Source organism: Sinocyclocheilus grahami, unplaced genomic scaffold (genome assembly GCF_001515645.1).
Source record: "Sinocyclocheilus grahami isolate Dianchi unplaced genomic scaffold, SAMN03320097.WGS_v1.1 scaffold245.1, whole genome shotgun sequence".
In the NCBI taxonomy this organism is placed as follows: domain Eukaryota; kingdom Metazoa; phylum Chordata; class Actinopteri; order Cypriniformes; family Cyprinidae; genus Sinocyclocheilus; species Sinocyclocheilus grahami.
In genome coordinates this window covers 388,112-404,594 of record NW_015505424.1, presented here as the reverse complement: position 1 = coordinate 404,594, position 16,483 = coordinate 388,112, and the positions used below count along the sequence as shown (strand labels likewise).

Here is a 16,483-nt window from a genome sequence, read left to right as displayed (position 1 = left end):
TGAGTCACATCTCAGATAAAATCAGATAAAAATGAGTCATGTCTCAATGATAAAGAGAAAAATGTCACACAGAATAAGGCAGGAGGCTGACTCATGCTTTATTGTGAATGGTGACTCAAATGGGAGACAGCATTCCTGTCAGTGGATCCCATGTGGGAACGGGAAAATCTGGAGGTGGGGAGTGTCATAAGTTCACCCTCTGATTCACTTCAACAAAACTCCCACAGCATGACTTGGTCCTGTTTGTCCTTACCTTGTTTCACTACATTTTTTTCCAATATCAGCACTGCAGCAATAAATAGCTGAGCCATGATTTTTTTATTTTTATAGGGATTTTTGAAAAACAACTTCACAAAATCTCTCTTATGACTTCTACTCTCTTAAGTTTCTATTGCTTTGCCAGCAAGGTCTGACCTAAGCACTAAGTAAATCCATCAAGGGACTCTTGACGGGCCTATTCAGCTTTTTTAAAACTCACCATACATCTTGCCTTCGTCTGAAAGGATGATCTTTCTGCGGCCACAGGGGGGATAAATGGCCAGAGCCTCCTGGAAACTCTGTTCAATGTCAGGGCTCCAGACGCCCTCCGCATCGCCGTCCATTCCGGCCTTGTCCATCTCATCCGCTCCATCCTCCTGCCCCTCCTCCGGGCTCCCGTTGGTGCTCCACTCGTTGGCTGCAATGGTGGCGGCTCCACCTGGGCCCCTACGTGAGCCCTCACACCCAGGACTAGGAGAGAGACAGAACGAATAACAACAGGAGGTCACAATTAAAGGAATCATTCATCCAAAATGTAACATTCTGTCATTTAAAAAAATCAATCCCTCACATTGTGTCAAACCAGTGTGGTGTTATTTCTCTGTGAAACACAAGATTTTTTTTGGAAGAATCTTCACACAGGTTTTTTCCATGTCTGTTGGCATAAAAAGGACATTCACAGTATCTGCTTTTCAGATGTGTTATTGATCTTTGAAAGACAGACCTGTTGTGAGCTTCAAGGTTGTTAATCGATGGTGTATGATTTCTTCTACTCATTTGTTCGTATTAATTCAACTTATTTTTAAAACAATCATGTTTAATAGTGGAATTTCTGGTGAAAAACTACATTACCCATGATTCTATGCAGAAAATTCTACCAGTCAGAAGCTGTATCTGAAACCGCTCCCTATCACCTATATAGTGCACTATATCAGCCATTTTGTTGTGCTGTCCGAATTCTGAGTGAACGAGTTCATACCCTATATTCATTCATTACTTTTTACCCACAATCCTCTCTGATTTTCAAGTGTACAACTGATGTGCACTCACTGAAGCACTATTTCCCATAATCCAATGCAGAGAGGACTGACGAGCAGCGGGAGCGAGCGAGTTTGAATGAGATGCTGTTTACATCTTTATTATTTCTGCTTTAACATTTATTTCATGCATTATTCAAATAAAAAACTACGTATGTAGCGTATTTATCTTAATAATAATACCATCTAATAATAATAACATCAATGAAACCACTGGCGTATTAAGTCATTTTGACTGTTATTGTTATTAATATTATTTTCTATAATATGTTATGAAGATTTTTCTGCGACAGTTCCAGCTCTCTGATGCGCAGTGTATACGCCAGCGTCTGAATTCGTTCACTTTATTTCGTTCATTTCTTTCTGATATAGTGCACTCAACTGCCATACACTAAGGATTAATGAATGAGTGAACGAGTGAGCGATTTCAGACACAGCTAGAGAGTCAGAGTGAACAAAGCGCACCAAACAAGATTCACTTAAACCCCGCCCCTTTCTTACAATTGGCTGCAAGCTTGCATTCAGATCTGCCTCCATCCAATCAAAAACTTACACATAGTACCAAGAGCTCACCCTTCATTTTTCTTTTTCGAAAATCCGTTTTACTCGAATATATGTCATAATATGGAAAAAAAAAGGTATTTTGCTACTTCCGTTTCATCATGACATACAATTCATTCACTATTTTCCAAGTCATATGAATAGACTGAAATTTATGTCTTTATTCACTCAGAACCTATTAGCTGTTTATCCCCGGATCACTGAGCCAGTAAACTAAACTCTAGAACCAAATCAGTAAATTAATCATTTTGTTGGATCGAGTTGGTTCTGTTCAATGAATCAGTTTGTCTGACAAATCTGACTGAACTGAACAAATCGTGCAAGTATTGAACTGATTCATTCATGAATGAGAGTTCAGCTCACTGACTCAGTTGTCCTCTCACAATATAGTCCTTTAATTAACAGGAGGGGGATATTTTCAGTGAATAAATACTTAATTTTCAGTCTGTTCTTTATAAAAAACTATTGTGTGGCGTCTGAAGATTTGAAAAAATACAGGACATGAATCATCGTTATCATGAACTGCTAAACAACTAAATGAAAATTCTTCCAAATATCTAACTTTGTGTTCTGTGGAAGAAGGAATACAGGTTTGGAAAGACACAACGTCTCAGCCCACTTTAGAGGAGCATCAGCTGCCCCTTCCAGGCTGTCTTACAATAATTGGTTAATTGAGATGGCTCAAGACCAATAGGAGGGTTGACAGTAACTATCATTCCAGATGGTGTGATCATGAATCTCCCTTTGGAGCTGGAGCTTTTCCCAACCCTACTTTAATTAAAGAATCTTGTGGGATCATGTAATAATTTGCATAAGTTCTGTCAATCAGTTTATCCCATTATGAGACGGAAGAAAGAATTGGAAAGGAAAATTGCTGTCGGAGCGGAGGACACACTGAGCTGCCGAGCAAGGCGCCAGATTTTTCAGACTCCTGAAGTCATGTGAAGTTCAGGTGACGAGATATCAGATTTTCAAGGCCGAGGGTATTAATAGCCATGGTATTGAAAATCAAGGTAGTGAGGGCACTGATAAATTTCCTTGGTGTCAACAAGGCAGGCTGAGCAATAGTGGCCAATGTCATGGCAAAAGCAGACAGTAGAAGTTGGCTGTTCACTAATCATTTCGATGCAAGCACTAATAAGGGTTTAATGACATAACAACATATTGTTTATACATTTTTTCAGCCTATTTTTCCAGAATAAAATACTAGATAATATGTCTGATTGAAAAGCAAAGTCTCCTAATTGCTCAAATAAAACATAGCACAACAATAGCAATAAGTAGCAATAATTACAACATATATTGGCTTACTAGAAAATGTGAAAAACATTTTAAAGCATGAAGAATACTGTGTGAAATCCCTGATTCAATTAATTGAAGTAGATTTGCAAAAATAAATCAAACTTGCACTGAGACGTTATTTAAACATATTTAGTCTTAGCAGTATCACAATCACGAGTCATCATGACACAATAAAAAGGGCAAAACTAACCAACTGACATGGTCTTCATGGTAAAATGGCCAAATTCAAGACAAAATAAAATCCTTGCAATATTCTTATATGTTTCTTAATTTTATACTTTTAACAAAATCATATTAAATAGCTTGTATTATTCAATTCATGGCTTGATCTGTCTTTCCAACCCTACAATTAATATTTCAATACACTATATAAACTTTCATGATCAACTCTAAAAGGTCTGGGGTTGGTAAGATTTTAAAACAGTTGTGCTGCTTAATATTTTTGTGGAAACCATGATGAATTTTATTTCAGGAATCTTTGATGAATAGAAAGTTAGGTAACACTTTACTCAAAGCCTTCATAATGCATTATAAAGGAATTGATATAATCAGTGTTGGGGAAAGTTACTTTTAAAAGTAATGCATTGCAATATTGCGCTACTCCTTCCTGCAAAAAAAAATATCTCTATGAAGAATTTCAGTCAGGTTTCAGGCCTCACCATAGCACAGAAACTGTACTTGTTAAAATTACAAATGACTTGCTTCTTGCATCAGACCAAGTCTGCATCTCATTGCTAGTTTTACTTGATCTTAGTGCTGCGTTCGACACCATAGATCACGACATACTCATAGATCGATTACAAAACTATACAGGTACTCAAGGGTAGGTTTTAAGATGGTTTAGATCCTACCTGTCCGATCGCTACCATGTTGTTCATTTAAATGGCGAGTCATCTCAATTATCACCAGTAAAATATGGAGTGCCACAAGGATCTGTCCTAGGTCCTCTGCTATTTTCAATATACATGTTGCCCCTTGGTAATATTATTAGAAAATACGGGATTAGTTTCCACTGTTATGCTGATGATACTCAACTATATATCTCAACAATACCAGATGAAACTTCTAAATTATCTAAGCTAACATAATGTGTTAAAAATGTAAAAGATTAGATGACCAATAATTTTATCTTATCAAATTCAGATAAGACAGAGATATGACTTATTTGACCAAAAAGCAGTACACTGAATCTCTTGGATTACAATTTGCAACTAGAAGGATGTACTGTTACTTCCTCTACAGTCAAAAATCTGGGTGTTATATTAGATAGCAACTTGTCTTGTTCAACTTGTCATATTTCCCATGTTACAAAAACAGCATTCTTCCATCTTAGAAACATTGCCAAGCTATGAAACACGTTACCTTTTTCTGATGCAGAAAAGCTAGTTCATGCATTCATGACCTCTAGACTGGACTATTGTAATGCACTGCTGGGTGGTTGTCCTGTATCCTCAATAAACAAGCTACAGGTAGTCCAAAATGCAGCGGCTAGAGTCCTTACCAGGTCAAGAAAATATGATCATATTACCCAAATTTTACAGTTTCTGCACTGGTTACCTATTAAGTTCTGTATCAGTTAAAAAATATTATTACTTGCCTATAAGGCCCTTAATGGGTTAGCTCTTGCGTACCTAACTCAGGGCTTGCAAAATCGCTAGCCCGACATCCCGGGGCTATTGTGTTTTCCAGTCGGGCTACCAAAATGTATCACCACTCTGCCTGACGGGCTACCTTAAATGCAGATCTCTCGCGGGTCCTTAACTCCTAAAGTGAGTTGTATCAAACTTAAGGCCATAACAAGTTTTAAATACGTTAAATGGTATAAGAAATGTCTTAATCATAATTTCAAGAGGTCTTACAGTTGGGGACGGAAAGACAAGCGTTGCGATACGGCTGGATTAAACTTCAAAAGGCAGTGATTTCAATGAATAAATATGAGCGCTGCACGTGTCAAGTCAAAATGCGGCGCGGATGTCTTTATTTAAATGGACCTGAAGGCAACCGACTGTCCTCAGAAATGTGCCGTTGGCATTTTAATGTCATTTGACCTATAATTCCTGATAAAGCAGCGTTTATGAGCGAGGAGCTTCTTTGTGTGCAGCCGTTACCGGGGAAATCGCAATATTTCAGCGCTCCTAATGATAAAGCAGTAAGAGAACATTAAATTGTTAGGTCAACTTTAAAACACATGTAATCACATTATTTGTTTTATACCAATGCTATCTGTAAGGTATAAATGTGTTTGGGTGAATAAATGTCTGTAAGAACATCGGATGGACTGTATTTGTGTCATTTTGTTAGGTTAATGCTTCAGCTACAGATGATGTGTTGCGCAATTGTTAATTGGGTTTCTTTCTTTAGTAATGGCATTCATTCTCGCTTCATAGGATACCTGTCTGTTATGTAGTGCCCTGTTATACTGCATTACTGTGTAATATGTATGGTTTCTATAGCTGTGGCATCATTATGATGGTATGAAGAGATGGATTAATTCATGTAGGATGCCACTGAAGGCCTAGGTGTAAAATGCACGGCCCGCCACTGCTAAAGCACCACCTCATGGCAGAGAATGAATTTGCATTTCCAATAAGCCTTTCTTGCTGTTTATGGTCAGATCAATGCAAATATCAACTCGTTTTTATGCAGAAGTTGTACACAGAGTTGTAAATGAGAAAGAAGTTAATGTGCCTTCTAAAAATCTAAACAATTAAGACAGTAATATTTATAAGTTTTAAATTGACAATAATTTACATGCTTGATTTATCCCTTTTCATAAAAATGGTCTAAAGGCTGAAATGCTGTTGTACAAGGTTTTTGTGAAAACCTGTATCTGAACTGTAAATCATGTAATTGTATGGCTCATTACTGTATGTAACCACAGACATTGTCCAACCCCACTCATACTGTGTTCATTTGACTTCTGCAGCTCTTAAAATGGGTCATAAATCGCCTCATTTATTTCTTAAAATTCTGCAGATACCCTGTAAATAGTTAAATAAAATTCTTTCCTTCATAGTTGTTGATATTTGTGTATTGAAAATATTTTTTCATTGAAATTTAAACTCCTATCTGATTTTCTATATTAAAATATATATATATTTTTTTATTTGGGCTAGTTAAATTAATTTTCGGGCTACCCAAATCTGAAGAGTACCTGCCCGAAGGGCTACCAGGGATTTTGAAATTTTGCGAGCCCTGTAAGTAGTCTTCTACCAGACTACAATCCATCATGCTCCCTAAGGTCGCAAAACTCTTGATAGCAAAGTCCTCTAAAGGAGGTAGAGCTTTTTCGCATTTTGCTCCCAAACTCTGGAATAGCCTTCCTGATACCGTTCGGGGTTCAGACACACTCTCTCTGTTTAAATCTAGATTAAAGACACATCTCTTTGGCCAAGCATTCAAATGCATCTCATAATCTTGGACTGCACTTATATCTGATCAAATGCACATTATTATTCTTTAGTTTGGGTTAAACAAATCAGTTTTGCTTGGTTGGAACAGCAGCTACGCTAATTATGTCTCTATTTGTTTCTCAGTTTTTTTTGTAACTAGGATTTACACAAGCTTCAGTCTGGATCCAGAACACCTGAGAAGAGATGATGCAACCCCTCAGAGGACCTCAGATGATGCCAACCCTGAAACAACATACAGAACTACCACATTTTGCTATAAGTTTGATTGCATCATATAATAGTTGCTGTTAATAGTGTTCATCGTTTGTTTGATTACGTCTTTAATTGATGTTTCTGTACATTTCTGCCATATGTACATTAACTGACAGTCACCACTGATAAGCTACCACTAAATATTGTAGAAACTTAATTTGCTTTGCAATGATTTGTATCGTGAAAAGCGCTATACAAATAAACTTGAATTGAATTGAATTGTACTCCCTAAAAAAGTAACTAACTGTTACTTTGTTACTGTTTATGGAAAGTAATACGTTACACTCTTTTTGCATTACTCAACATGGAAACAAGAGAGGTCTCAATCAATAAATAGAAAAAGTATCTTGTTAAAAATAATGCGTTAGTTTACTAGTTACTTGAAAGAAGTAATCTGATTACATAATTAAAGTTACTCGTAATGCGTTACCCCCAACACTGTTGATAGTGTACATTGTAATGTATTATATCTTTTCATAAATATTTGTAACTAAAGTTAAAATGCATTATAATGTTTGAAAGTTTGTTTATCGTGTGTTTTAATGCATTACTCTTTCTAAAGGTGTAACAATGTGTAGATAAGCACTATAACGTATTATAACTGTGGTTACTATTATTCATGAGATCATACAATGAATTATAAGGTGCATTAAAGGACATAATTAATGCATTAAATTTACTTTAATGAAGCATTCCATATCAAGGCTATAAGTGTTCCCGAAAGTTCAAGAGAACAGCATTTATATTAAATGCAAAACTTTTATAACATTAATGTCTTTACTGTCATTTTTGATCAATTTAATGTGCCTTTCCTCAATAAAAGTATGAAACACACAAACAAACAAAAATCTTTACCAACCCCAGTTTTTTGAATGGTAGTCTATATAGAATTTGTGATCCACAATAACAGCCCCTAATTAAAGTTGGAGTTAATTTCTCTAAAATCAAACACACAGGCATTAATCTTAAAGAAAATAACCATCTGTGCCTTCATTCTTTAAAGAAGTCACTGAGGCCATACGCAAAATGAATCTGAAAAACAGAGTAAACTAATAAGAACTACCCACAATGCATTTTTGTGGCTATGGATTTGGTGAACGCTCTGTCCTCGGCATTCAAACGTACTGCAACTTTCTCCAAGACATAAATGTTTTTCAATAGATTTATCACTGCTAATGCTAAGCTATATCTACATTTTCCTAGTTCAAATCCATTAAAACTATGTCGGCTAAGTCTAAAATATTTATAGAATATTTAGTTGAGGAATTTAAGGATCCATCCCAACCAGTGACTCCAATAACCATAATATGGCAAATATGCAAAAAAAACCACCAAAACAAAAACACTGAACTCAGAAACAGCACGAGTGTAGCTAAAGAGGTTATCGGAGGTACTAGAGGACCACTGGTATGGACCTACAGAGAGAGAAGGGCTGACATTCCAGACATGCCCTTATTAAGAAAGCCACAGTGTCACTAACACACTCTCTGTCCATCTCTCTCTCTCTCTCTCTCTCTCTCTCTGGAGATCTGTTGTGTCACCCGCACCTCCGTCCTTCCCCTACCGTCCTCTTCTCTCATTCCCTCTCGCTTACGAGCACCCCAGTCCAAAAAAGGCCTGAAGAAAAGGGAAATCAAAGGGGGTGGGAGTGGGAGTGTGGGTTGCCTGACCAATTTAGGCATCCCCTAGGGCTCAGGAAACACACAGAGCTCTCCCCAAGGACAATACTGCTGTTTTAGGTGTGCTGGGTTCATAACACAGCACTCCCGCAAGCCAATGCTATCTGGAAATAAACATCAAGACCTGGATAACATACTAGTTTCGAGGGCCAAAAAAGCACATAAATAAATCACTGCACCAGCGAACAGCTTTATTAAATATTAGCTGAACCTGGACCTGAACTGAACCTGGAATCACACAGATTACTAAAGCTAAACATGAGTAATTCTGTCATTAGTCTTTCTCTTAAGGCATTGAATTGTTGCGCGCTTATGTTTGGGTGTTTGTGTGTAGTGCGGATGAGTAAATATTGACCTCGGTTTCAAGTATGTTACCTTATCTCTGAGCAGACATCATGAAAATATCACCTGCCGACACCAGCAGCGCTTGGCCTCTGAAGAGACATCAGGTTACAGAATCAAGTGACAAACCAAAAGCATCCAACACTCTTGATGGATAACCAGTGTTCATTAAAGAAGCATCTTGTCTAAACCTTTAACCCCACATTGTGTTATTATCAACACTTTGACAGAAATGTATTTGATCAAATTTGAAGAGACTTCTTGTTTGTGCAGAATGAATCTCAAGAAACCTCACGAATGAAAGTCGGCTTCATATATTCACCCTAAAATCAATAAGAAAAAAAATGCATTGATATAACCTTCATGAAAATCAATTAATATAGTTATATGCATTATTGTAATACAAAAAATATATAATTGTATTAAATTATTTTATATTGTAGATATGCACTACTTGTTCAGTCAGTAAGATTTATTTTTATTTAATAATTTTTTTTTAAGAAATTAATTATTTTATTCACCAAAGATGCATTCATCTGATCAGAAGTGACAGTAAAGACTTTAATAATGTTACAAAAGATGTATACCATATGAATGCTCTTCTTTTGAACCATCAAATAATCTTGAAATAAATGTATCCCAGTTTCCACAAAAATATTAAGCAGCACAACTGTTTTCAACATCGATAATAATAATAAATCAGTATATTATACTGATTTCTGAAGGATCATGTGACATTGAAGACTGGAGTAATGATGCTGAAAATTCAGCTTTACCATCACAGAGATAAATTATATCTTACAATATATTCATATAGAAAAAAAAAACATTTAAAAAGCTTACTGACCCTAAACATTTATGAGAGCAACACTTGACAAGGGCAAGACATTCTGGCACATTCGGAGCTAATCTTGTGCTGCTAGGTGGATAAATAACTATTATTTTATAGCGATTCACAAATTCAGTCTCAGTTTATCTGACAGGGGCTAAGCAGCACAGACGAGAGGCAGTTCTTGGAAAAACAGCTGCAATGCTTGTCAACAGGGAAAAGGCCTCATCAACAACCCTCCTCTTGCACACTCCACACCGACAAACACACACACACACACACACACACACACACACACACTCACGCACTCACTCTCACACACACACACACACACACACACACACAAAATCAAACACACACGCACACTCACTCACTCACTCACATGCACTCACCCACACACACACACACACACATACACCCCCCCACCCCACGCCACCCACCCACCCACACACACACACACACACACACACACACACACACACACACACACACACACACACACACACACACCCTTTCACAAAGAACAACAGGGCAACAAGTAGACGAGCAGCTGCTGCCCTAGATCGGATTACAGATAAGGACAGCATTTTAAGGCATAGGCAAGTTACGCTGAACTCACTGATGGTTTAATGGGTCATTAGGAGAATACATCAATCTAAATGCTGTTTTGACATCAGTTAAAAAGCGTTTTATTTCACCGGGCAACTTGACAACATCCTGCTAACACTGCCCAACATAGAGACGTGCTTTGCCTGTTTTAGAGTATGATCTTCAAAAAATGACTAAACCAAAATATCGAGGCTTTGAAGAAATATCTTAAAAAACATCTCCTAAAATCTTTCAGGAACACATTTGTGTCTAATCTGCACAGCATTCAAATATATTCATCAAATCTTCCAGGATAACCGAGTAAGCAGGACGGCTACAGCACTGACTCCAGAGAGCTGGCAGCCACGCAAAAAGCACTTTATGTATGGTAGGTGAAAGACTCTACATTGGACGCACAAAAGAGACAAAGACATGTTAAAAAGAGACAAGACTGAAGCGTCTCTCTCTCTTCCTTCCATGGAACCAACCCATGTCAAACCTGTACAACCTGCTACTGCAGTTTAACAGAATTCCACCCCCCCCTTCAAGGAGCATCATTTAAATTGACTGCATTTCTTCTCTTACTTACGAAAAGCCGGATGCCAAGTATTATTTTCTTGCCTTCTCTGGGTTTTTTTTTTGTCAACGTAAAAAAAATAAATAGTTGCTTTCTTGTGATCCTGACATAAACCCAAATAGTTATTTAACAGCAGCACTAATTAAAGTGTACCTTAGCCTTGGGAGTGCCATACTTTTGCCGTAGATTGGTATCAAACATAAAATACACAAATCATCATGAAGCTACTCGGTTCAGAATATATAAAGCAGTAATTGATGTCATCAAATGACATTAGCCCACATGTAAAAGTCAGCAGCTGTGGCGAATAAAAATCATAAACATGACACGTAAAAACATCAATAAGTTGTTGTATATATAAACTTATGTCTAATTTTATTTCAAACAGATGAGGAAAATAATGTGGGCTGAATCCAAGAAGCTAAAAGAATTTTAGAATTGTTGTCTGAGATGTCCGTCAATTGAAGGCACACCGCTCACGCTTCTGTATTGACAACTCTGTTGCTAGGCAGACACAAATAAAACATCTGTCTGTGATTGATATGATTTTATTGTTATTTTTGTCACAATGAACGCCCATTATATTTTGTTCTAACAGGTAACATTTTGGAAAGGAAACCTCAGAACTTAGAAACAAGAATGACATTATACAGCTTTTGCTCATAACAGACTGAAATGAAAAACAATTCATTATTATTATTATTATTCATTACTAGTTGTTTTCAGGTAGAAAGAAAAATTAAGTCGTGATCATGAGAAAACAATTTTGTTATGTCAAGATCAAAAGAAAATTGTCATGATCGTGAGTAACGAGTAAAGTCACATGAGTCCAAATTTCAAAAGATTTTAAGAATAGTTTTTTTGTATAAATTTGCCACTTTGTGTATTCATACAAAATTGCCACCTCGTAAAGTAGTTGTCTCATGCGATTGGGTTGAATTAGTTTTTTCTCTGTCAAGCAAAGGACAGGGTCTAAACTGAAAGAAATTGAGGTCTTTCTTTTTATTTATTTTTTGCAGTTCTAATATGGATAGTAGTGAGAAAGTAAAATATATAGCAACAAAGGGGTGAATAGGAATGTTGCAAGCTGGATTTGAACTCCCATTCCCCACATGAGAACCAAGGCTCAGTATGTCATGGAAATTACTACCAGGTATCTTTTTGAATAAGAATAGTGCTAAAACACTAGCGAAAGCTCTGACAGAATCCATTTGGAATGGTGTGTAAAGAGCAAAGACACTACAATGAATTTAATTTCTAAAATCACAACTGAACCTTTCTCTTACCAATTATCATCGGCCAATGGATGCCTAAAGTATGGGACATAAACCCCCGGTTCCACAGACCAGGCTTAAGCTAGTCCCAGACTACAATGCATGTTTGAGCTGTCTCAACTGAAAATATCTTGCTCTGACATATCTTAAAATATGTCAGTTTCATTGTTCTGTGTCAAGATGCACACCTGTAATGTTTTCTTCTAAGGCATTTTTGTAAAAGTTGCTTAAATATCTTAATTTAACTAAGGTCTAGTCCTGGCTCAAGCTAAGCCCCGTTTGTGAAACCGGGCCTAAGTGTGAATCAATTTACTCAACTTTCGCATATACGGCAGAGCATCACTTTCACAAATTCTTGCCTTTCACTAGTGTTCTCTGATGTAATCCCTAGTATGTGGTCCCAAAACCATCGACAGGCTTAGTCTTACAGTGCATGTTTACATTTGATTCATCATGATCTCCAATGGGGCTTTTTCTCACAGTCCCAGATGCCTACTCTCTATCACTCAATTTCCTCTCCAGACATTCATACACCCTAGATCCTGACCAACATGCTTGTGGTTGCTAACATGTGGCCCACGTAACATATGTAGCCATTCCACAGCATATCAATTCACCTGGCAACAGTCGTCGAAAGCCAATGAAAACAGTGAAATCACCACTCACAGATCTCATAAATCACTGATTTGGAACATTTTACATAAACACAAACTCCACAAACCGCAAGAACAGTGGAAAACTTGACTCATCTGAATTCAACAGCGTTCTTTGCTAGCATCGCTAAGCTAACATGGTGATACTCTAATAAGCATAACAATATGTAGTACAAATAAATAACACAGTCAATGCTGAATTGCACTAAATAATTTGTATTGATAATTTCCACTACTGAATGAATTCTAAATATACAGTATTTGTAATCAACAATTATCAGGAATTGGATGTCCGCCATATTGAATATTTTTGCCACAATGCTTTCTGAGATTGCCTTCTGTGTGAAGAACATGTGATGCTGCTTTAGAGTTTGGCTTGACAGGTAGCATAATTCATTTTCATATTTTAAGGACTAGGCCTATGTTCACCTATAGGTCTACAGCTCATTAAAAAAAAAAATTTAGTAATAAAAAAAATCTGTCAACATTTTCTTACTCTCATGTTGTTCCAAACCTATAAGACTTCATCTTGGGAACCCAAATAACAATAATTTGAATATTTTAAATGCACATAAATAGAGCTTATCAAACAACTCAATCAAACTTTCTTAACTCGCAATGACCAATGAGGGTTGTATTCGCAAGTCAAGCAAGCATCCGAGTTTACCATATTTGATAAGCTCCATGTATGTGCACAGATAAATTGTTATATATGAGTAAAAGCCCAAATTAAACGTGTTGCTTAAAGTGATTGTGTCTCTTCAGAATACTTGGATTCAACTGCTTAATTCATATGGATTACTTTCATGATGGCTTTGTGAACTTTTTGAAGCATGAAAGTTTTGGTGAAATTTCAATGGATGGACAAAATAGTTGAAAGAATATATTAATAATATATGAATAATTCATTTGTGTTTTGAAGATGAGTGAAAGTATTGTGGGTTTGGAATGACACGATGGCAAGTAAATGATGACAGACTTTTCATTTTCGGGTAAGCTATCGCTTTAAAAGGCTGTATAGTATTTTAGAACAAATCATCAGTCTCTATATCTGCCAGTGGGCACCTTTAAAAATGCCCTCCGAATAGACCTTTAGCCAGAAAACTGAACTTAAATTCTTCCATATGGCTAAGAAAACAACGCAGTTATACGCCGCATGTGGAAAGAATCCGTCGCACATGTCTAAGTCCAAACTAAAACGACTAACACCGGATGATCAACAGGAAATGTATACAACGAGTGACAATTTTGAAGTCTGGATTTACAGACGCACTACACCTGACCTCCACGCCCCCAGGTGCTGAGATGCACAAAAACAGGTCAACCCTAAAATCTAGCCCTAAGGACGACAGAACTACTCGTGTAGATCAGTAAGTCATCGTTCCTCACACAGAGTGCGGGGTCTGAAGCACAAAGAACCCACTGCAGTGCTATTTTAAAGCAGTGAGCTCACCAAACAGACTTGTCATGTTTTGCAGGCCCTCTTGAAGCTTCACAGCCAGTGTTGAGAAAATTCCCAGTCTTATGTTCACAGAGAAATTAAAATACAATGTAAATCTCAAAACATTCTATATTCTATTGTTTGTTTATTGTTTGCACGTTAAAGAATTTAGTGGCTGATCATTGAATATTCTATTGGGATAAAGTCAAATGGGGAGCATTTAGAGAAGAGTACTTCAACAAGTGTTCTGAAGGAAACGTCTGGAGTCATTTTTTTTCTCTTGGCACCACTGTTGCAGTCCGTCACATTTGTTACATGAAATTCTCCTCTGATTGCTCACCGTAACCTTACACGTCCTGAAAAACCTGTTCAATCTCTGCACGGCGAAACTGAGGGACACGCGTGATGACTGAACCAAGATGCACGAGATCTGAAATGAATTAAAAGACTGTTTCTGATGAATGGGATTATTACACTCCCTCTGACAGCTGTAACCGAATCATACTGATCGTTTTACGCACAACGCTAGCCATTATAATTCAAGACAGAAAAAACACTAAGCAGTCTAATTTAGTCATGAATAGGCTGGGCTTTATGATATTATTTTTACAGGCTTAAAGCTAATTAGCCTACATAAAAAACAAAGACGCTGCCAATATTACATGAATTCTTAACAATCTTTTTTTTTTCTTGACACACATTTATACACTTTCAACTTTTTGGAGCATGATTTAAACGTCTTGAAGTTCATTCTAGAATCATAAACTGTGGTTTTAAATGCTTTTATGGATTGCACATCATAGAGTTGCCCTGTTTTTAATAACTAAATGAAACATAATTATGCATTTGAAGACAAAATGGTTTTGGACAGCTTAGATCAAGTCGTGCAGAATGGAATGATTTCCATTTATTTACAAAGATCTGGGTACATTTTTACTTTTGATCATTCTATTACATATTATATATTAATTGCATATATTAAAACATAAAAAAAACTTTAAATGCATTAAATTAATATATTGACGGTACACACATACTTGTCAGTTTAGTTAAAAATTCTTATTTGTTCTCCATTAGAAAATATTTGGAGATGTGATTAGGCTACAAACTTTCTCATACTCATACAGTATTCATATTCCACTGGTGCAAGTTTGTATTGAAATATCAGCAATAAGTTTACATCTGTAAAGCCAGGTGTGTGAGTGTGCGATGCAGCATCACTGAAGCAGCTCCGAAAAAAATGCCAAAAATGAGAATTATGTAAAAACTGCAGCGCGAGCGCAATGACCGCAAGAAACAAATGCGCGGAATAAGAGTTGTGCACTTACCTTAAAAGCAAGCCTCTGCTCTATAGTGGGCAAAAAGGGAATTCAGGCTTTATCTCATGAGCTCATTTACAAATGCAAACCACGCTGATGTTTTTGAAGAAATATTTCTCCTGATTTGACAGTAAACCTGGAATGTGAAGTATGGCTTCGGTATGAAATCACGGCGAACCCGAGCGGAGCGCTGGAGGAGGAGTCATGAAGGAGGAGGGCGTCAAATCTCCACCCCACTCCAACTTCACGAGCAAATCTCACGCGTGGGGATCAGTCGAGATGCGCTCATTGGCTATGTAGACTGCATTTTTGGGTATGACTGGTACTTTCCTAACTGACTCTAACTGGGCATCATAAAAGTGATAAATAAATAGCACATTTTATTTGGCTTCATCTCTTTTAGGCTCCACTTATAGCCTAACTAATGGATAAATTATCCAACTTGATAAACGCAATATTATATTATTATTATTATTATTATTTTTACAGTAGCTTTGAAATGCATAATGCTCAAAGGAAGAATTTAGAGTGTCAGACTCGAGTATTTGGCCACAGTTGAAGAATGCACATGTAGAAAAAAATGTACATTTTCACTTTATATTACAAAATTAATACTGGAGAGGACGTGTTGAGGACTAAACATATTCAAACAAGTGAGAAGGCCCATGCAAGTGTGTGAATTCTCACAGCAGTCTGTTTTATATATATAAATATTTGAGTCCTTAAAGCCTTGTTGAAACAGCACCACCCTAAGGACAACTTATTCATCATGAAGTAGTTTAATGTTTGTGTGGACGATTTTGTTGTCGTTTGCAGCTGCACATTTACCCTCCAGCATGTTTCCAAAAAAAAAAAAACACACACACACAAGGAAACAGTGGTATTTATTAATATTTATTTTTGATTATTTTGGAGATCTCTGATAATTCTTCAAAAGTGGGCAAAATATGATATTTTA

The 16,483-nt window shown here is 36.7% G+C and overlaps 1 protein-coding gene across 1 annotated transcript in view; it reads right to left on the bottom strand.

Annotated features, from left to right (window-relative positions):
• The window catches only part of tead3a (TEA domain family member 3 a), a 37,259-nt gene extending 21,570 nt beyond the window's left edge, over positions 1-15,689 (bottom strand). Inside the window, exons 1-2 of the mRNA XM_016289391.1 lie at positions 15,535-15,689; positions 479-729 (exon numbers count right to left, since the gene is read on the bottom strand). Of these exons, the coding sequence (XP_016144877.1) occupies positions 479-617 (139 nt within the window). The 5' untranslated portion in view covers positions 618-729; positions 15,535-15,689. The remainder of the gene's footprint in view (positions 1-478; positions 730-15,534) is intronic.
• Positions 15,690-16,483: the final 794 nt, after the last annotated feature.